This window comes from Geotrypetes seraphini, chromosome 6 (genome assembly GCF_902459505.1).
Source record: "Geotrypetes seraphini chromosome 6, aGeoSer1.1, whole genome shotgun sequence".
Lineage (NCBI taxonomy): Eukaryota > Metazoa > Chordata > Amphibia > Gymnophiona > Dermophiidae > Geotrypetes > Geotrypetes seraphini.
The window spans coordinates 240,039,009-240,062,149 of NC_047089.1; the positions used below are offsets into that span (position 1 = coordinate 240,039,009).

A 23,141-nucleotide genomic window follows, 5' to 3' on the forward strand; every position below is an offset into this window, starting at 1 on the left:
GACAAACTGAACACATTTTTTGCGTCTGTATTTACCAAAGAGGATATACACAGCATATCGAAATCCATCAGGCTATATGCTGGAAACGAAGATGGGAAACTGACAGAGTTGACGGTCAGTCTAGATATGCAGGCAGATAGATAGGCTTAAGAGTGATAAATCCCTGGGACCAGATGGCATCCATCCGAGGGTCATCAAGGAAATGAAAGGACTATAGCTGAACTGCTTCAGCTAATAGCCAATCTGTCGATTGAATCGAGAAAGATTCCGAAAGACTAGAAGGTGGCGAATGTTACGCCGATCTTCAAAAAAGGTTCGAGGGGAAATCTGGGAAACTACAGACCGGTGAGTGTGACCTCGGTACCGGGATAGATGATAGAGGCATTGATAAAGGACTACATCATTGATCACCTTGACAGACACGATCTGATGAGGATCAGCCAGCATGGTTTCAGTAAAGGCAGATCTTGCCTGACGAACTTGCTGCACTTATTCGAGGGAATAAACAGGCGGATAGACAAGGGCGACCTGGTCGACATTGTATATCTGGATTTTCAGAAGGCATTCAACAAAGTTCCACATGAACGACTACTTTGGAAAATTGTGAGCCATGGAATCGAGGGTGAAATACTCACGTGGATAAAAATCTGGCCGGAGCATATGAAACAGTGAGTAGGGGTAAATGGACAATACTCGGACTGGAAGAGCGTCACCAGTGGAGTGCCGCAGGGCTCAGTGTTTGGACCCGTGCTCTTCAACATCTTTATAAACTATCTGGACATTGGTACGACGAGTGAGGTGATTAAATTTGCGGACAATAAAAAATTATTCAGAGTAGTGAAGACACAGGGGGATTGCAAAGATCTGCAATGTGACATAATCAAGCTTGAGAAATGGGCATCGACATGGCAAATGAAGTTCAACGTGGATAAGTGTAAAGTGATGCATGTCGGGAACAAAAATCTCATGCACGAATACAGGATGTCCGGGGCGGTACTTGGAGAGATCTCCCAGGAAAGGGACTTGGGAGTTCTGATCGACAAGTCCATGACAATGCACAATGCGCTGCGGTGGCAAAAAGGGACAACAGAATGCTAGGAAAGATCAAGAAGGGGATCACGAACAGATCAGAGAAGGTTATCATGCCGCTGTACCGGGCCATGGTGTGCCCTCACCTGGAGTACTGCGTGAAGCACTGGTCGCCATACATGAAGAAGGACACGGTACTACTCGAAAGGGTCCAGAGAAGAGTGACTAAAATGATTAAGGGGATGGAGGAGTTGCCGTATAGTGAGAGACTGGAGAAGCTGGGCCTCTTCTCCCTTGAAATGAGGAGACTGCGAGGGGACATGATCAAAACATTCAAAATACTTAAGGGAATAGGCTTAGTATAGAAAGACAGACTGTTCACCCTCTCCAAGGTAGAGAGAACGAGAGGGCACTCTCTAAAGTTAAAAGGGGATAGATTCCGTACAAATGTAAGGAAATTCTTCTTCACCCAGAGAGTGGTAGATAACTGGAATGCTCTTCGGGAGTCTGTTATAGGGGAAAACACCCTCCAGGGATTCAAGACAAAGTTGGACAAGTTCCTGCTGAACCAGGACATACGCAGGTAAGGCTAGTCTCAATTAGGGCACTAGTTTTTGACCAGAGGGCCGCCGCGTGAGCGGACTGCTGGGCAGGATGGACCACTGGTCTGACCCAGCAGCGGCAATTCTTATGTTCTTATACTATACTAGAAACATCATTTTTTTCTGCAGCCGCGCCTTCGCTTTGGAACGCAATGCCACCACACCTCCGCTCTGAAAATTCTCTAAACAAGTTCAAAACACACTTTAAAACATTTCTATTTAAAGACGCCTGTCAAAATTCCAATTGAGAACCCGAAAAAAGGGAAAATAGAAACTAATCAATGGAGAAACGCTTTCAGGAAGTGACATTCCCCTTCTCTTCTTGTTTTATCCTTCCCCTCTCTCCTTCCTTTTACTTTTATGTACACAATGTAATTAAAATCTTTCCTCTCGTCTCCTACCTATCTTAATTACGTCCTTGTCTTGGCCTCAATCCCCCTATTTTTTTAATTTCAATTTATTATTTTAAATATTTTTATATTTCTATTATTGTAAACCGACTAGATACTTGAAACTTAGGGCTCTAGGGTTTTTAGCGCACGCAGCGGATTGGCTAGCTGAAAAACTACCACCTGCTCAAGAGGAGGCGGTAGCGGCTAGTGCACGCCGCATTTTAGTGCACGCTATTCTGCACATTGGGGCCCTAACGCGCCTTCGTAAAAGGAGCCGTTAAACATGGAAATCCTTAGAGAGTCTGATCCGAAACTGATGTGAAAAGGGTAGGTTCAGACGATTACTAAAGACGCAGCTCTTCGTAGATGCCTTTTTTAAGTTAATCTCAGCTAAAATTGATGAATTATCTATGAGCTCTTTTATCCACATTATGGTATTTTCTTGAGGATTGTTTATATTTTTACTTTTATTATTTGAATATTTTATTATGTATTTGCTTTTATTTTGCCGTCATTTTAACATTGTGTATGTAAACCATTTAGTTTTAAACGGTATATAAATTTTTAAAATAAATAAATAAGCTGCTTATCCTAGTAGTAAGCACTGGATTTCTCCAAATCCACCATAATTATTGTTTATGGACTTGTTTTAGGACATTATCCCATCCTTTTTAAAACCCTGCTAAGCTAACTGCTTTCACCACAATGGGTATGCTTAGAACTGACTATGATAGCTTCAAGGTGAGTCTGAGCCTCAATGGAATACCAGTGCAAAGCCGAACTGGCACACTGAAATCTAGATGCACCCACTTTGGACTGTTAAATAGATGGCATAACTATGCACCATGCAAATTGTGTAACTACCGTGTTTCCCCCAAAATAAGCCCTAGCATGCTTTTTAAAGATACTCCTAAAATAAGCCCTACCCCAAAAATAAGCCCTAGTTAAGATCGACCCCTGAAGCCACCCCGACACTCACCGACTCCATCCCTGACACTAGTGCTGCCCGATTTGCCAATCATCTCTCCTTTCCTCTCCTCCACCCCAATTCTTCCTTTTCCCTTTCCTCCACCCCCCACCCCATGTGCAGCATCTTTCCTTACCTCTCACCCATCCCCTTGTGCAGCAGCTCTGAGGCCTCCAAAAACAGCGGCAGTGCTCTTAACATCACTTTCATGTCAGGGCTGAACCTTCCCTCTACAGCGTCTTTCTATCCCTCCCTCCCATCCCTCTGTGCAGCGTAACCCCAATGACCCTCCCACCATGAACCTGACATCCCTCCACTCCGAAGCCTCCAAAACAGCAGTGGTGGCAGCGCTCTGAATGGGCTGCTTCTAGGCCTTCCCTGCCGGGACCTTCCTTCTGCCCCATCACTGACGCGGCAGAGGGAAGGCCAAGAAGCAGCCCATTCAGAGCGTTGCCACTGTTTTTGGAGGCCTCAGTGCTGCTGCACAAGGGGATGGGTGAGAGGCAAGGAAAGATGCTGCACATGGGGGGAGGGGAGAGAAAGGAAAGAAGAAGAATTGGGATGGAGGAGAGGAAGGGCGAGATGACTGTTGTACTGTGAAAAAAAATAAGACATTCCCCGTAAATAAGCCTTAGTGCATTTCTTGGACCCCAAATTAATATACAGTAAGAGCCTGTCTTATTTTTGGGGAAATACGGTAACAGTATTCATGCCCACAGCCCACCCATGTTCTGTCCATGTGTACACCCCAATTATGCACCAAGTAACTTTGGCATAACTGTTGGCATAATTATTGGCGTCTCTGATGCATATAACATGCCCACTCATTTGTTATCTAACATTAGGTGCCAGGTTATGGAATTGCCCGGTTTATGTTCTTGGAACTCACACAGCCTGTCAAAAAAATGCAGAGTTTTGCGTCATCTGCAAAGACTTCAAAGCACATTAGGCCAAACCAAAATAAAGCATATTACGGTAATAAATGTTATTCGTCACAAAGGCTCGCATCACTACCCAAAGGTCATATGGATTCACCAAATTAAATTCTGGGAACAAAAGTAGCTTAACCACGCACATACACACATCTGTCACTTAGGGGAAGGGAGGTGGATTAAGGTGACAGTCCAGAGCCCACTGTTTCTATACTAGCTCCACCCACAGTATTTCCTGTCCATAGTAACATAGTAACATAGTAGATGACGGCAGATAAAGACCCGAATAGTCCATCCAGTCTGCCCAACCTGATTCAATTTAAATTTTTTTTTTTTTTTTTTTCTTCTTAGCTATTTCTGGGTAAGAATCCAAAGCTTTACCCGGTATTGTTTCTCCCTCATGCCATTACACATATGCATTGAAGCACCTGTAGGAAAAGAGTGTCCTGGAGAGATACAGTAGTAATATCATCTATGCCAGTACCTCAGATTAGACCATGACACGGGGACAAATTTTTCCCCATCCCCGCGGGAACTCATTTACTCATGCCATCCTGGCGAGCTCTTTTCCTGTCCCTGTCCCATTTCTGCAAGCTCTGTCCTCATCTGCACAAGCCTCAAACACTTTAAAATCATAAGTGCTCGAGGCTTGTGTGGTTAAGGCAGAGCTTACAGGAATGGGGCAACAACAGAGACAGTGACAAAACTCACAGGGATGGGACGGGGAAACTGAGATCCTGCGGGGACGGGGGAAGAATTGTCCTCGTGTCATTCTCTATATCGCACCACTCTAGAAATCAAAATGTAGCAAAAGTGAGCCAAGTATAGGACAATCAAGCCATTGTGACATCACTGATGAGGTTGGCTCTTATTGGTGGAATGAAGCATTATGATGTCACAATACCAGCTCTGGTTATCAGAGGCTAAAACTTTTCACACTACAGTATTTATTTATTCAGTTTTCTATACTGTTCTCCCAAGTAGAGCATGACATAGGGACAAATTTTTCCGTATCCCCACAGGAACTCATTTTTCATCCCACGAGTTCTGTTCCTGTCCCTGCCCCATTCCTGTAAGCTTCGTCCTCATCTGCACAAGCCTCAAACACTTTAAAATCCTAAGTAGCAACATTCTAGAGCTCAGATTGTGATGTCATAATGCCTCATTCCACCAATGCCTAAGCTCCGTCCTCATCTGCACAAGCCTCAAACACTTTAAAATCCTAAGTAGCAACATTCTAGAGCTCAGATTATGATGTCATAATGCCTCATTCCACCAATGCCTGAGCTCCGTCCTCATCTGCACAAGTCTCAAACACTTTAAAATCCTAAATAGCAACATTCTAGAGCTCAGATTGTGATGTCATAATGCCTCATTCCACCAATGCCTGAGCTCTGTCCTCATCTGCACAAGCCTCAAACCCTTTAAAATCATAAGTAGCAACATTCTAGAGCTCAGATTGTGATGTCATAATGCCTCATTCCACCAATGCCTGAGCTCCGTCCTCATCTGCACAAACCTCAAACACTTTAAAATCATAAGTGTTCGAGGCTTGTCGGGAAAATTGAGTTCCTGTGGGGAAGGGGACAAATTTGTCCCCACGTCATTCTCTACCTCAGACACAGATACACCCCCCCACTTCAAGCAGAGCACTGAAGACAGCCAATGCAAAGTTCCTTCACACAGTTTCCCAATTTATGAAAGGGGGGTGGAGTTAACAATTTAGACACCTTTCTACTGGACTGCAGGCTGAGACCACCAACTCATTTCATTCAGGTTGCCAACCCAAGCTGGAACTGCTGACCTGGAGTTCTTAACGCAATGACCATTTCCACATGTCATCCAAATCTCCCATTTTTTTCACTTGCTACCCAGCAAAAATTCACTTTTCCATGGCACTAATGCAGCGTTTCCCCTGCTCCAGCCATTCAGTTTTCAAATAATCTTTATTTAAAATTGTATATACCGCATAACAACTATGCGGTTTAGAAAATTCCATGCATACATATTAAAAATACTAAAACATGTTTCGACAGAACAAACACATTAAAACATTAACGATATCATTATTAAAACCTTTTTTTCAAATTCATCCTACAAGATGGAAAGACAAAATCCCATAAAAACATTTATAGGACGGGAAAGCATTAACAGCAAATAGCATTGGCATTGACAAATAACTGCGTTTTCAACATTTTCTTAAAGTTCAGTCTCCCATCACAGAATCGCAGAATACCGGGTAGTGCATTCCAGAGCTTGGCACCTGGTACAGCATTGTTGCCCCGATCTTAACATGAGGGACTAACATCTTACCCTCCAAACTCAACTTCAATATTAAGTAATCTAATGTAATGTAATGTAATGTAATTTATTTCTTATATACCGCTACATCCGTTAGGTTCTAAGCGGTTTACAGAAAATATACATTAAGATTAGAAATAAGAAAGGTACTTGAAAAATTCCCTTACTGTCCCGAAGGCTCACAATCTAACTAAAGTACCTGGAGGGTAATAGAGAAGTGAAAAGTAGAGTTAGAGGAAAAATAAAAATAAAATAAACATTTTAACAAGACAGCATTGATCTAAATACTTTGGAAGGTAGAAGAGAGGAGAGAAAGGAATAGAAGCAGAAGGGGGAGCCGTTGAACAGTAGAATTCTGGAGAAATTTAAATGATAGAAATAGAACAAAACAAAGACAAAAGGCAAAACAATAGATAAGATGAAAGATAAATCATAAGCTGGAAAGAAAAATAAAATAAAACTTTGTCTTCAATCCACGGTTTCAGCGTCAGTGATGAAGTGGAGCAAGTAAGTTTAGGAGGAGCGATTGACGTTTCCAGAAAGGGCTTCTTCAGGGAAGAGACTTGGCAGACAGTCCCAGGATGCCTATGTCTCCTCCCCTGCGATGTTCTACTCTTAAGTAATCTACTTTTAAACAAACTGCACAGTCCTTCAATTAAAACACAAAAGGAATTGACCCCAAAATATCCACAAAGAAGAAAACCCAGAGAAAACCAAAAAAACTCTGTGGAGTGACGATGTTCCCAAATGGACTTTATTTGAAAGTATCAAAGTTCCAAAAGTACATTGAAATCATCCACATAAAAGTAAATCATCCACATAAGAGCCTTAAAGGACCTAGTCCGCTAGGGATACAGGACCCAACACGGTCCGCGTTTCGACAAAAAGTCTTCTTCAGGGGTCCCTAGGGGTCCTATAAAGGTGAGTACGTGGGAAACAATTGTGTGGTGAACCGGAAGTGAGACACTGCTTACATTTGCAATGGAAAAGCCTTCAATTAACCACAAATACTTTTGCTAAAGAGCCTTCAATTTTTAACATCCGGAGTGAATTACTGTACTATGGTTGCGGATATAACAGCTAATTAACATAAGAACATAAGAAGTTGCCTCCACTGGGTCAGACCGAGGTCCATCTTGTCCAGCGGTCCGCTCCCACAGCGGCCCATCAGGTCCGTGACCTGTGAAGTGATTTCTGACCACTTCTATAACCTACCTCAAGTTCTATCTGTACCCCTCTATCCCTTTATCCTCCAGGAACCTATCCAAACCCTCCTTGAACCCCTGTACAGAGTTCTGGCCTATCACATTCTCCGGAAGCGCGTTCCATGTGTCCACCACCCTCTGTGTAAAAAAGAACTTCCTAGCATTTGTTCCAAACCTGTCCCCTTTCAATTTCGCCGAGTGACCCCTAGTGCTTGTGGCTCCCCACAGTTTGAAGAATCTGTCCTTATTCACTTTCTCTATGCCCTTAAGGATTTTGAAGGTTTCTATCATGTCCCCTCTAAGTCTCCTCTTCTCCAGGGAGAACAGCCCCAGCATTTTTAACCTGTCGGCGTATGAAAAATTTTCCATACCTTTTATCAGTTTAGTCGCCCTCCTCTGCACTCCCTCGAGTACCACCATGTCCTTCTTGAGGTACGGCGACCAGTATTGAACACAGTACTCCAGGTGCGGTCGCACCATTGCGCGGTACAGCGGCATGATGACTTCCTTCGTCCGGGTTGTGATACCCTTTTTGATGATGCCCAGCATTCTGTTAGCTTTCTTTGAGGCTGTCGCACATTGCGCCGATGGTTTCAGTGATGTGTCGACCATCACCCCCAGGTCCCTTTCCAGGTTACTCACCCCTAGCAGTGTTCCCCCCATTTTGTAGCTGAACATCGGGTTCTTTTTCCCTACATGCATGACCTTGCATTTCTCTACGTTAAAACTCATTTGCCACTTTTTTGCCCAGTCTTCCAGTCTCGTTAGGTCCCTTTGCAGGTCTTCGCAGTCTTCCGTGTTTCTAACCCTGCTGCAGAGTTTGGTGTCATCAGCAAATTTGATAACCTCACATTTAGTCCCTGTCTCCAGATCATTAATAAATATGTTGAACAGTAGGGGTCCCAGCACCGACCCCTGCGGAACTCCGCTCGTGACCCATTGCCAATCTGAGTATTTGCCCTTTACTCCAACCCTTTGTTTCCTGCCCGCCAACCAGTGTTTGATCCATCAGTAGATATCCCCTTGCACCCCGTGGTTCCACAGCTTTATATATATATTTATATATATAATATATATTATATTATATATATAAATATATATTATATTATATTATAATATATATATATATATATATTTTTTTTTTTTAATTTAATTTAGGAAGATTGAAGATTGTATTGAATTTGCTGCTGAGCAGCCTGGACTCCTGGCTCCTTCTCTCGGCTCCTTCGCAAAGGTGCCCTCGCTAAGGCGAGCGCCTTTGCTGCTCACCTTCGCCGCTCGCCTTCGCCGCGCGCCGAACGGCTGTGCGCCGTTGGCCCCCCTCCTTTTAAGGGGGGGAGTCCGGGCACCGACGCTGCTGTGACGCAGTGCGGGTGGGCGGAGCTACCTCTCGCTACCCGCTCCACTCTGCCGCTAGCCCCTGCTTCCTCCTCTGTCCAGAAATCGCTTTTCCTCTCCCTCTGTCTCTCCTGCTTCCTCAGCCGCTGCCTACCCTCGCTGCCTCCACGCGCTGAAAAGCCTTTGCTTCGTTGGCCCCCCTCCTTCACTTATTTATAGGTTGTTAATGTTTATTCGTATTTATAGACCGTCCATCGCTATAACAACAAAGCGGTTTACAAAAATTAAAAACAGAAGGAAAAGAAGTCCATTGGCATAAGGAAAGCTTTTTTTAAAATATATATAAAAATAAAAGAATAATATAAATCCTGCATTCGGGAATCCCTCCCTAGGTTCCAGACCCAAAAAGTTTGAGTGCCCTAAGAAACAAGAATCTTTCTAAGACAAAGCTAAACCAAAACGCTTCTGAATTTCATATAAGAAAGTTCATGACCAGGGCAGGAGTAACCAATAGGCCAAGTAGGCACGTGCCTAGGGCCCGAAATGGTCAGGGGGAGCCCAATGAAGGAGGGCATCAACATTGTGTTTTTCCAATCGGCGATGGATCCCTCCATCATCGATCGGCAACGTGGGCCACCCCCCAATCGGCAACGCAGGCCCCACCCCGATTGGCAACGCGACCCCCCTCCCATCGACGGAAAGTAAGACAAGCAAGCAACACGGGTAAGAAAGGCAACGGTGTAATTGTGCAAGCGGTGCTGCTGGCCCAAAGCTTCCCTCTGACGCAGCTTCCTGTTTCCTCCTGTGCGCATGGTGGGGTGGGGCAGGGCAGGGGAGCCCAGTGTACTTGTGTGTTTTGGGGCCCTCGACGAATTAATGCTGCCCTGTTCATTACGTAATTCAATAGGGAGAGAATGCCAGAAATATGGAACGGAAGCAAAAAAAACAAAGGCAGAATGACTAAACAGACAGTACTTTACAAGGAGTCTGTATGCAACTAAAAATTTACACAGCCTTTAGCTATTCGTGGCCGTGCTGTCTTACTGGAGTAACTCAACATATGCTCGATGCTCACTGCCTCAGATTTTAAGGATCTTGAAGGCAGGGGGGGGGAAGGGGGGGCGTGCTCCCAAGCACTCCCACAATGTGGCAGCTGTTCGGGAATCACATCCTTCCAGCTGTGCTCTCTCTACGAGCAGCGATGTAAACCTAGATGTGTTTTATTCCGACTGCAGCTGAAGTCTAAAATTAAAGATTAGCAACTGCCTTTGACGTCATGGCAATAATTCCGTCGGAAAAAGGGAGAAAACAGAACAAGTCTGTCCATATGTTCTCACCCTGCCTGTTGAGATTTAAGCTGTACTGGGTTAAAAAAATAAATAAGCATGATGCGTGTTAAAACGCTTTAGAACTGTACTGCACATTTTTGAAAGATGAATATTCATTGTTTCTCGTATTCGGTAATACGTGTAACATCATCCATCATGAACGGTGCTATTATGTCAGATCATTGAGACGCTTATCGATCAAAATTCACTGTAGATTCCTAACCCCCTTTAATAATAATAATAATAATAATAACTTTATTCTTCTATACCGCCACAATCTTGCGACTTCTAGGCGGTTTACAATCAAGAGTGCTGGACATTCAGCGAAATACAATAAGTAGATATTCAGAGGAAATGCAGAGATCAGAGACCTCAGGAGGCAATAGTATAGAAATACAATTTGCTGAGCGAAAATGTAATAAGTACATTTTAGTAGGTAATGTCCGACAGGACCTGTTGGGGATAAATAGCAACGTAAAGTTACGATAAGGTGAAGATAACAGATTATATTTATAACAGTGCTGTAAGTTCAGGTGGAATAGGGAGGGGGGTCAATTGTTTAGGTATTTCTGGAACAGGTATGTTTTTAGGTGTTTCCTGAATTCCCCGTATGTAGTGGGCGAAAGCAGTTGGTCTAGGTCTTTGCCCCTTTAGCCCTCGATTTGGCAGTGTGGCTCAGAAGCAACATGTGTCTTCTGTGGCTCCTCTGGGAGATCTGCATCTCCAAATAAGAAGTCGCATCCGCTGGGTCAGACCAGAGGTCCATCGCGCCCAGCAGTCCGCTCCTGCAGCGGCCCATCAGGTCCATGACCTGTAAGGTGATCCTTGTCTAAAACCCTTTAGTCCCCTTTATCCTTCTATCTATACCCTTTCATAACCTATCTCTACCTCTATCTGTATCCCTCAATCCCCCTATCCTTCTTTGAAACCCCGTAGTGTACTCTGTCCTATCACAACCTCCGGAAGCGCATTCCAGGTGCCCACCAGTCTCTGAGTGAAAAAGAACTTCCTAGCATTGGTTCTGAACCTGTCGCCTTTCAATTTCTCCGAGTGCCCCCTTGTTCTTGTGGTTCCCAATAGGCTGAAGAATCTGTCCCTCTCCACCTTCTCTATGCCTTTCATGATCTTGAAAGCCTCTATCATGTCTCCTCTGAGTCTCCGCTTTCCCAGGGAGAAAAGCCCCAGCCTTTCTAACCTGTCTGTGTATGGAAGGTTTCCCATACCTTTTATCATTTTCGTCGCTCTTCTCGTTCAACATTAAGGGCTCCTTTTACAGAAGCCTTTTTAGCGAGCGTTAACCCCTGCGCTAGCCGAAAAACTACCGCCAGCTCAAGAGGAAGCGGTAGCGGCCGGCGTGGCCGGCAAATTAGCACGCGCTATTACCCGCGTTAAACCGCTAACGCAGCTTAGTAAAAGGAGCCCTAAGTTGCGTACAGCAGCCGTTTCACCATCTTCCAATTAAGGGGTTAAAACGCTTTCAAACAAATGCTACATTTAGATTCTCACCTCACTGCCATCGCCATTTTGAACTGTAGAATATTAACGTAATTTAGGTGGCATTGGGTTTCCCCACTCTCTGGGTCAGGAAGGGAGGGTGGGGTTGGGGGAATGATGCAGAGGCAGCATTCGCAGCCCCCTCCCCAGGGAGGAATGGAGAAGAGAAGCACGGCGCAATGCTTAAGGGCGACGACACCTAAGGGCCAATCCTTCGACGGGTAACAAAATTAGGTGGCGACAGTTAGGCCCAGATTCTAGTCAGCGGCCACCTAAAACCAGCTGCCGAACGGGCGCCGATCATGCATCTGCGCCGTTAATGGAACTGCTGATTTTAAAACAGGCACCAGCATTTTGACGGGCCAACATTTAAGGCGTCTGTCTTGCGCCTACAGAAGCGCCTAAGGTCGCCTTAGAATGCCTAAAGCACGCCCATGCTGGTCTCAGCCATCCTTAGGCGTGCCTAGGTGCGCAAACGGCACCTTCGACATAGGCACCATTCGCCACATTAAATTTTGTTTTAAACGTGCGTCCCGATAGGTTAGATGCTGTTATGAGAATCCAGGCCTTTGTGGCTAGTGTGCCTTTTTTTTATAACGGTAATACGTGCAATTTCCATTATATGTAGAATGCTAGCATAAGTTGACATCAATGGGTCTACAATTAGGTCCACCCACTTATGCCAGGTCTATGGCTGGCATACACATTAGCACCTAGATGCGGGTCTTCAGTACGTATCTTACCATGTTCTGCAAATCTGCATGCAAATGTTGGCCACGCCTATGCCCCGCCCAGGCTCCTCCCCAGTGAACGCCCCCTTCCATTACATGCTAAGACACGTATATAATAGAGACTGAAGGGCAAATTCTATAAGAAGCGGCCAAAAGTTAGGCACCTACTTAAGCATTGTTCAGCACGATTCAAGTACAATTGGGTGCTCTATAGTGAATCGCGTTGAGCGGCATCTATTTGGCCACCTAGTTTGGAGGCGCCCAATAAATAGGTCAACTCATAAGAACATAAGAATTGCCGCTGCTGGGTCAGACCAGTGGTCCATCGTGCCTAGCAGTCCGCTCACGCGGCGGCCCTGCGTTCATTCCGGTTCAGCAGGAACTCGTCTAACTTTGTCTTGAATCCCTGGAGAGTGTTTTCCCCTATGACAGACTCCGGGAGAGAGTTCCAGTTTTCCACCACTCTCTGGGTGAAGAAGAACTTCCTTACGTTTGAACGGAATCTATCCCCTTTCAACTTTAAAGAGTGCCCTCTCGTTCTCCCTACCTTGGAGAGTGTGAACAGTTTGTCTTTATCTACTTTGTCTTGAGTCCCTGGAGGGTGTTTTCCCCTATAACAGCCTCCGGAAGAGCGTTCCAGTTTTCCACCACTCTCTGGGTGAAGAAGAACTTCCTTACGTTTGTACGAAATCTATCCCCTTTCAACTTTAGAGAGTGTCCTCTCGTTCTTCCTACCTTGGAGAGGGTGAACAACCTGTCCTTATCTACTAAGTCTATTCCCTTCAGTACCTTGAATGTTTCAATCATGTCCTCTCTCAATCTCCTCTGTTCAAGGGAGAAGAAGCCCAGTTTCTCTAATCTTTCACTGTACGGCAGCTCCTCCAACCCCTTAACCATCTTAGTCGCTCTTCTCTAGACCCTTTCGAGTAGTACCGTGTCCTTCTTCAAGTACGGTGACCAGTGCTAGATGCAGTACTCCAGGTGAGGACGCACCATGGCCCGGTACAGCGGCATGATAACCTTCTCCGATCTGTTCGTGGTCCCCTTCTTTATCATTTCTAGCATTCTGTTCGCCCTTTTTGCCGCCGCCACCACCGCACATTGCGTGGATGGCTTCATCGACTTATCGATCAGAACTCCCATGTCTCTTTCCTAGGAGATCTCTCCAAGTACCGCCCCGGCATCCTGTATTCGTGCATGAGATTTTTGTTACCGACATGCATCACTTTACACTTATCCATGTTGAACCTCATCTGCCATGTCGATGCCCATTCCTCGAGCCTGATTATGTCACGTTGCAGATCTTCGCAATCCCCCTGCGACTTCACTACTCTGAATAACTTCGTATCGTCCGCAAATTTAATCACCTCACTCGTCGTACCAATGTCCAGATCGTTTATAAAGATGTTGAAGAGCACGGGTCCAAGCACCGAGCCCTGCGGCACTCCACTGGTGATGCTCTTCCAGTCCGAGTATTGTCCATTTACCCCCACTCTCTGTTTCCTATGCTCCAGCCAGTTTTTTTTATCCATGTGAGTATTTCAACCTCGATTCCATGACTCACAATTTTCCGAAGTAGTCATTCATGTGGAACTTTGTCAAACGCCTTCTGGAAATCCAGATATACAATGTCGACTGGGTCGCCCTTGTCTATCTGCTTGTTTACTCCCTCGAAGAAGTGCAGCAAGTTTGTCAAACAAGATCTGCCTTTGCTGAAACCATGCTGGCTGGCCCTCATCAGACCGTGGCCGTCAAGGTGATCAATGATGAGGTCTTTTATCAGTGCCTCTACCATTTTTCCCGGTACCGATGTCAGACTCACTGGTCTGTAGTTTCCCGGGTCTCCCCTCGAGCCCTTTTTGAAGATCGGTGTAACATTCACCACCTTCCAGTCCTCTGGAATCTTTCCCGATTTGATTGACAGATTGGCTATTAGCTGAAGCAGTTCTGCTATAGTCCCTTTCAGTTCCTTGATGACCCTCGGATGGATGCCATCTGGTCCCGGGGATTTATCGCTCTTAAGCCTATCTATCTATCTATCTATCAAGGCACAATTAAAAGTTAGGCGCCCATGCAAGCGCTTAAGCACGCTTAAGAGCAGCGATTCTGTAAGAAGGTTCCTAAAACAGCCACACCCATGCCTAACATGCATAGCGCCTGAAGGCCGCCTAAATTTTTAGAGGCGCCTTGTTACAGAATCGCGCTTTCTTGATAGGCGCCTATGTTTCAATCAGTGGTGATTAAAAAGCTTAATTGGCCTTGTTATTCAATTTAGATAGGTGCCTATCTAGTTGGACGCCTCCGAAATAGGGGCCTAACTTTAGGCGCTGGTTACAGAAGGTTCATAGACAACGGCGCAAAAGACAAAAGCGCACACCGACAATTGAGCGCAGCGTGCGCCGCCGTGCAGCTCTAAATTACAGTTTTTAGGGGCTCCAACGGGGGTTTTTGTTGGGGAACCCCCCCCAGTTTACTTAATAGACATCGCGCCGGCGTTATGGGGGGTTTGGGGGGTTGTAACCCTCCACATTTTACTGTAAACTGAACTTTTTCCCTAAAAACAGGGAAAAAGTTAAGTTTTCAGTAAAATGTGGGGGGTTACAACCCCCCACACCCCCCACAATGCCCCCACAACATGGCGCGATGTCTATTAAGTAAAGTGGGGGGGTTCCCCCCCACGCCCCCCCCCCATCGGAGCGCTAAAAACAGTAATTTAGAGCAGAGCGGCGGCGCGCGCTGCGCTCAATTGTCTGGGCGCGCCTTTGTCCCGGCGCGCTTTTGACCTGACACCGTTACAGAATTTGGGCCTGAGTGCTAGTATTTATTTCTTCAATTTGTGCGTCCCACATACCTATACAAGCTCTTGGCGACATTACAGAGGAAGGGGTTAGAAGAGGGTAGGGAGGACAACGGAGGGCAGGAAGATAGAGGAGAAGAAGAGGATACAAGTGATTAGATGTCAAATAGATGAGTTTTCAGTTTCTTCCGGAATTTGATATGGTTAGGTTCCATCCTGGTCATTTCAGTAAGGTCATTCCAAGTTTTTACGCCTAGAAAGGATTCTACAGCGGTGTTTTTCAACTCGGTCCTGGAGTCCCCCCTTGCCAGTCAGGTTTTCAAAATATCCACACTGAATTTGCATAAACTTGATTTGCATACACTGCCTCCATTGTATGCAAATTTCTTTCATGCATATTCATTGTGGATATCTTGAAAACCTGACTGGCAAGGGGGGGGACCAAGTTGAGAAACACTGTTCTATAGCATAGAATGGGGGGGGGGGGGTTGGTGCCAAATTCAGGATCCATGATTGCAAAGCTCCAGGAGGAGTGGAAGAATAGCCTCACGGTTGGTGCCGAGGCCTATGATCCTGGGTTCAATTCCCACTGCAGTTTCTTGTGATCCTGGGCAAGTCATCCAACCCTCTACTGCCCCAGGTATTAAAAAAGCCACACACACACCCCTTCCCCCTCTTTTACAAAGTTGTATGGGAAAAGCCCTGAAGCCCTTTAAATCTTTATGGGCTTCTGGCACCTGCTATTGTGGCTTTGTAAAGGGTGGGGTGTCAGATTGTGAGCCCACTATTTTATTTATTTATTGAATTTTCCATACCGTTTGCGAATGTAGAGATGATGTGGTATACAAACCTAAGGTTTAGTTTAGGGGAGCTCAGAATGGTTTACATGAATTTATTCAGGTACACGAGCATTTTTCCTGTCTGTCCTGGTAGGCTCACAATCTATCTAATGTACCTGGGGCAATGGGGGGGATTAAGTGACTTGCCCAGGTCACAAGGAGCAGCGTGGGATTTGAACCCACAACCTCAGGATGCTGAGGCTGTAGCTTTAACCACCGCGCCACTCTAGAAATCAAAATGTAGCAAAGTGAGCCAAGTCTAGGACAATCCAGCAATTGTGACATCACTGATTAGGTTGGCTCTTAAGCATTGGTGGAATGAGGCATTATGATGTCACAACACCAGCTGAAACCTTTCACACTATTTATTTATTCAGTTTTACCTACTGTTCTTCCAGGGGAGCTGAGAATGGTTTACATGAATTTATTCAGGTACTTGAGCATTTATCCTGTCTGTCCCGGTGGGCTCACAATCTATTCATATACCTGGGGCAATGGGGGGGTTAAGTGTCTAGCCCAGGGTCACAAGGAGCAGGGTGAGTATGAACCCAGAACCTCAGGGTGCCGAGGCCGTAGCTTTGACCACTGTGCCATACTCTCCCTGAGAGGGACAGAGAAAGCACCTGAAAATACTGTGTACTGCGCTGCAAACGTTTATTTAGTATTTATACACCACAAAATGGTTTATATTCAGGCACCAGGCGTCGGAACAGGGGAGGCCGCAGGGGCCATGGCTTCCCCCCAAATTTGATGACCGACCGCCCTCCCATGTCCCTGCATTCTACCTTAAATCTTCGGGCAGCCCCCGCACAGCTTCAATAAGCAGGCCTGCCCCGGAGCCCTTCATTCTACTTCCAGGGGCAGGCCCGCTCCTTGACGCTGTACAGCGGCTGCCCAAAGATTAAAAACTACAGTGCCGGGAGGAGGTGGATCAGGAGAGATGCTGCAGGATTTTTGCTGGGGCCAGGGCAGAGCTCCTGGCCCTCCTCCCTCCTCCCCCCCCAAATAAAAACAGGGCAGCACTCTTCTTCCCATGTACTCAAGCATTTCTCTCCACTTGTGCTGGTGGGCTCCCAACCTGACAATGGAGTGTTAAGTGATTTGCCCAGGGTCACAAGAATCAGGGCTGGATTTGAACCTGCAATCTCAGGGTATGGAGGCTGCATCTCCTAACACTAAGCTACTCCTCGTTCAGCTAAAGACAGTGGCTAAAATGGAATACAAGGGAGGGGGGGGGGGGGGAAATCTTTTCCAGGTAGTTGTAAATGTAGGTTCATGATGCCAAATCTCAGCTGAGCAGCCATCTCTGCGGGTGCTAAGAACTAGAGAATGACACGGTGACAAAATTCATCATCGTTCCCGTCCCCGCGGATAACCAAGGGAAACCATCTTCATGTCATTCTTTAAGGAGAGAGGGAAGAATCAGAGTATGAATGGCCACAACCATTGACCCTCAAGCTTTGCTCTGAAGAATGCTGGTGTAGAAGGACTGAGGTTGAGATAGACACTGAAGAATGACAGTCTCTGGTATCCAGAGCAGATATTGTGATGTCATAATGCCTCATTCCACCAGTGCCTAAGAGCCAATCACATCAGTGATGTCACAATGGCTTCATTATCCTTGGCTCCCATAAGAATCAGAGTATGAATGGCCACAACCACTGACCCGCAAGCTTTGCTTTGAAGAATGCTGGTGTAGAAGGACTGAGGTTGAGATAGACACTGAAGAATGACAGTCTCTGGTATCCAGAGCAGATATTGTGATGTCATAATGCCTCATTCCACCAGTGCCTAAGAGCCAATCACATCAGTGATGTCACAATGGCTTCATTATCCTTGGCTCACATAAGGATCAGAGTATGAATGGCCACAACCACTGACCCGCAAGCTTTGCTCTGAAGAATGCTGGTGTAGAAAGACTGAGGTTGAAACAGACACTACAGAATGACAGTCTCTGGCATCCAGAGCAGATATTGTGATGTCATAATGCCTCATTCCACCAGTGCCTAAGAGCCAATCACATCAGTGATGTCACAATGGCTTCATTATCCTTGGCTCACATAAGAATCAGAGTATGAATGGCCACAACCACTGACCCTCAAGCTTTGCTTTGAAGAATGCTGGTGTAGAAGGACCGAGGTTGAAACAGACACTAGAAAATGACATGGGATTATTTCCCGCGGTTATCCGCGGGGACGGGAACAGTGATGAATTTTGTCACCATGTCATTCTCTACTAAGAACCACCAGCACTGGGAAAGCTCTTTCACTGTGCCTGGGGAGAGAGGGTGGGTAATTTCTACTCCCCCTTCCCCTGCTTTCCAAGAACCAGCAATAAATTGCAAATCTGGCATCTTAGCAAGTGACTGTGCAATCTCGAGCAAATATCAAACGTTTTAAATCAGGGGTCTCAAAGTCCCTCCTCGAGGGCCGCAATCCAGTCGGGTTTTCAGGATTTCCCCAATGAATATGCATGAGATCTATGTGCATGCACTGCTTTCCAATGCACATTCATTGGGGAAATCCTGAAAACCCGACTGGATTGCGGCCCTCAAGGGGGGACTTTGAGATCCCTGCTTTAAATCATGCTTCCTTATCATTGTGTGCGAACACGAACATACATTTTGGGGGAAGACACAGTTGTCAATGGACTGTAACTCCAACAGAGAAAGGAGAACATTTTCTGGACCTGATCTGATCTCTAAGTGCAGTCTTGCTTTGCATTAGAACAGGGGAAGGCAATTCTGGTCCTCGAGAGCTAGAGCTAGGCCAGGTTTTCAGGATCTCCACCATGAATGTGTATGAGATGGATTTGCATCCACTGCCTCCTTGAGATGCAAATCTATCTTGTGCATATTTATTGTGGAGATCCTGAAAGCCTGACCTGGCTCCGGCTCTCGAGGACCGGAATTGCCTACCCCTGCATTAGAATACAGTATACAGCAGGGGTGTTAAGGTCCCTCCTCGAGGGCCGCAATCCAGTTGGGTTTTCAGGATTTCCCCCAATAAACATGCATGAGATCTATTTACATGCACTGCTTTCATTGTATGCTAATAGATCTCATGCAGATTCATTGGGGAAATCCTGAAAACCCGACTGGATTCGACCCTCAATGAGGGACTTTGGGGACCCCTGGTGTATATAAAGTAAAGGAACAAGATATATAGCCTGGTGCCTTTAGTCCAGGGGTGTCAAAGTCCCTACTCGAGGGACACAATCCAGTCGGGTTTTCAGGATTTCTCCTAATGAATATGATGAGATCTATTTACATGCACTGCTTTCATTGTATGCGAATAGATCTCATGCATATTCATTGGGGAAATCCTGAAATTCCGACTGGATTGCGGCCCTTGAGGAGGGACTTTGACATCCCTGGTATACAGTAAGGCCTCCATTCACTGATCAATTATTAGCTGGCATCCAAGAGCATGGGGGGGGGGGGGGGAGTCTTCTATTTAACTCTAATTAACCTTGTCTACTGTGATACAGTCTTTAATATACAGACAGCCTGGTATTTAGCTGTAAAACATTTTAAAATTACATCCAGTATACATAAAACAATAAATTATATGGGATTTTTTTTTTTCAGTTCACCCAATGGTCAACCTACTAGTTGGGGGTGCAAGGTCTTTAAGAATTAGGGGTGCACCCTTAAGACCAGGGCATTCCTGAGCATTAGGGAGCAGGAGGAGGAGGGTGGATGTAGAGCACCTTCTTTCTTAGTTCATGAGGTCCAAACAGAAGCTCCCTCCCAGAACCAGGGCAACCCCGGGAAAGGAGGGGGAGTGGGGGTGGGGCTGAGCTGTATTTCCCTAACCGGCCACCTAGGAACGGACCAAAATGCATTCCTGCTCTTTCCAGACAGCAAAATCCCATTTAACGATGCAGTTTTATCGGAAATCAGCAGAGGGATGCACCCCAAAGAGCCAACCAAGATCTTTAAAACGAGCGCGAGCGCGCAAGCACGGACAGGCGGCTTTTCCGCGGAATGCACGAAAGTTTTCCGACCAAGCCCGGCTAAAAAATCCGACCGGCTCCCTCCAACATCTCTTTCCTTATAGCAGATTTCAAATTTTAAAAAGAAAGAAGACCCAAATCTTGATAGTCGGATGGGGGGGGGGGGAGGGGGGGGGGGGGACAGGTGTCCGATTAGAAATTCAGTCCTAGTAGTTCTAACATACATTTTCCGAAAGAGGCGCTTCTGCCATTTCCACCCTAGACGCAGACGATGAACAAAAATGCGTCTATCCCGTATTTCCAGAGAAAGATGCCCGTCTGCACTGCAGATCGCATTTTGCATCCGAGGCAGCATCACCTGGCCAAGCCCGGGAGCGGGTCGGGGGAGGCTTTAGCCCCCGCAAGGCGAGTGAGATCCGGTGCCACGCACTTTTCTTCTCTTCCCCCACCCGAAGGAGTAACGCAAGTGGGGGAGGGGGCAGAGGAGGGTCGGGGTGAACCTTTTCTTACCTTTCATCCAGTCCACCACCTGACTCGGGGACCATTTGCTGACGGGCTCCATGATCAGAGCCATGGCGAGCAACTTTCCCCGTCTCCTCCCGACGCCAAGCGGGCGACCTCCTCCTGCGGGGGTGTAAGCGGGGGTCTGCCTCCCCCCTCTTGATGCTAAGCAGGCGGTAATCCTCTGGAGCCTGGACCGGAGCTGCTGCTGCTGCTCGGAGCTGTCACTGAGCCGATCTCCGGGGGGATCCTCTCTCTCTCTCTCTTCCCCCAACCTCTCCGTCCCCCGTCCCTCCCTTTCTCCACCTCTCGTGTCTCTCCCCTCTCCCGATGGGAGGAGCTTCTTTCTCCGATCTGGGCTTCCTCCACCCGCAGTTCGGGGCTCCCCCCGGGCCACCCCTTCCTTCCCCCGAGGGTTATCTGCACCTTTACTCCCTCCCTCCCTCCCCCGCCAGCTTAAGCAACAGCCCTGAGAGGTCCCCTAAAATCCGTACTCGGGGGGGGGGGGGTGGAGGCGGAGCAGCCGGTTGCCACTAGTTGATCGCGGCATGCATAGCCTTCCCCGAGATTTGGGGATCCCCCCCCCCCCAGCTTTTCAGCAGCTGCAGAGGAGGGGGCACGGCTGAATCACGCAGCAGAAGGAGGGAAGATTACTCGGCTTTCCAGTCCTGGTAACCAATTCGCACCGTTTTGCATCTCGGGAGGGGAGCCGGGAATGCACTAATTGACCCGGACTTACACGTGAGCCTGGGTTGTTGTTTAAACGTCCAATTCTCAGCCGTTCCAGAAGTTCTGCTATTGGAAAAATGCCTGATTGCTTTCTTATTGCTCTCTTTTTAATGCACAGTATTCCCCTCTCCCTTTTTTATAACAAATCTGGGAGAGAGGACAATTTAAAAGAATAAAAAGCCCAAGAGCTAGTCTCGACGGGCGACTTTAACGCGGAGCTGGGTGGCCCGTGGAGTCGCCCATGGGCTAGGCAAGTCTAGGGGTGGGGTAGGTAGCTCGAGGGCAGCAGGGATTTCATCGGGAGAGGTCTTTTCGTCGAGGGATTGACCTTCAATTGGTCCGTCGCGGCCCAAGGGGATTGTGGGTGGGAGGGGTTAAAAGAGGGGCTCTCGGAGGACCCTAACGGTTTTCGGTCCTCCGAGGCAGCCTTCCCGCCCGCCCTTTAGGTTAGGGGGTGAGTGGGGATGATAGAGTCGCGGTATCCCGAGCTACTGGCTACTGGGCTCATCAAGGGATGAGCGGTGGGCCGGCTGGGAGCTGTGCCTGGTGGGTTGGATGATCCTGGATAATGGGGCATGTGTGGGACATGCCACCCCTCGGACCCTTGGTCGGGGGCCAGTTACATCTGTTAAGGTAGCTCAGGATCAAGGTCACAATGGTGATACCATTGTTCTGGGTAATCGGTTAATGTGTTATTTATGGCTGTTAATTAATATATATTTAATATATGTTAAATGTTATATGAATATGTTTACTGTTCAATAAACAGGGCTGCGGCCAGGTTTTACCAACTAAAGAGAATCCTTGGGAAGGGTTAGAGGTATGTTCGGTGGGAGGTAGATTGTTATGGGGAAGCGGATCACATCTTCTTGCTACACCTTGGGTTTGGGCCAGGTACTAGTCACCTGGATTGGGCACCGTGGAAATGGGCTAGTGGGCTTGATGGACCATTGGTCTGACCGAGTGAGGCTATTCTTATGTTTTTTTTCTTCTATTGATCCTAACAAATGTTATTACACTTCCCCCTCCGTATTTGTGGTTTCCGTATTTATGGTTTCAATTATTTGCGATTTTCTGCCAAAAAAATCATTTTCATTTTTCGGGCTATTTTAAGTCCTGCGAGCCCCCCACCGCTTAAGCCTTATCTGGTGGTCTAGCAGGTTTTCGGGCAGGAGCAATCTTCCCCTTGAGTTCCCGTCGTAGTCTTGAGAGACGACGGGAGCTCAAGGCAGCCATTTCCTGTGAGCAATCTGCACGGGGCAGGAGCGTGGGAAGATTGCTCCTGCCCGAAAACCCACTAGACCACCAGCTAAGGCTTACAGGGCTTAAAATAGCCGGGGGGGGGGGGAAGCGGGGGTTAGGGGCAGAACCGGCCCGAATATTATTCGTAGTTTTTTAATATTCGCAGCCCGGCTCTGCCCCTAACTATCGCGAATACGGAGGGGAAAGCAATTCTGTTCTCTGCTTCCCATTTCTCCAATCACCCTGAATTTCTTCACCAGCTGTTGAGAAGATTTAAAATGTGATGCCCTGAGAAATACCTTTTTGTTTGGGGGTAGAGAGACCCAAGCACCTCCCCAACCCCCACCCTAGCTCAACCTCTAATCCCATCCTCTCTGCTGGGGGAAGAGGGACCCCAGGCACCTCCCAACCCTATCCTAGCTCCACCTCTACTCCCATCTCTCTGCTTCTCCATAAGAACATAAGAAATGCCTCTGCTGGGTCAGACCCGAGGTCCATCGTGCCCAGCAGTCCGCTCATGTGGCGGCCCAAACAGGTCCAGGACCTGTGCAGTAATCTTCTATCTATACCCCTCTATCCCCATTTCCAGTAGGAATTTGTCCAATCCTTTCTTGAACCCCCAGTACCGTACTCTGCCTTATAACGTCCTCTGGAAGCGCATTCTAGGTGTCCACCACACGTTGGGTATAGATAGAACTTCCTAGCATTTGTTTTGAATCTGTCCCCTTTCAACTTTTCCGAATGCCCTCTTGTTCTC

The 23,141-nt window shown here is 46.9% G+C and overlaps 1 protein-coding gene across 6 annotated transcripts in view; it reads right to left on the reverse strand.

The window, feature by feature from the left end:
- Nucleotides 1–20,620, reverse strand: part of CNKSR2 (connector enhancer of kinase suppressor of Ras 2) — a 546,461-nt gene extending 525,841 nt beyond the window's left edge. For all 6 annotated transcript variants that reach the window (XM_033948517.1, XM_033948514.1, XM_033948515.1 and 3 more), the window contains exon 1: nucleotides 20,423–20,620. In XM_033948517.1, coding sequence (XP_033804408.1) covers nucleotides 20,423–20,486 — 64 coding nt within the window. In that variant the 5' untranslated portion in view covers nucleotides 20,487–20,620. The remainder of the gene's footprint in view (nucleotides 1–20,422) is intronic.
- Nucleotides 20,621–23,141: the final 2,521 nt, after the last annotated feature.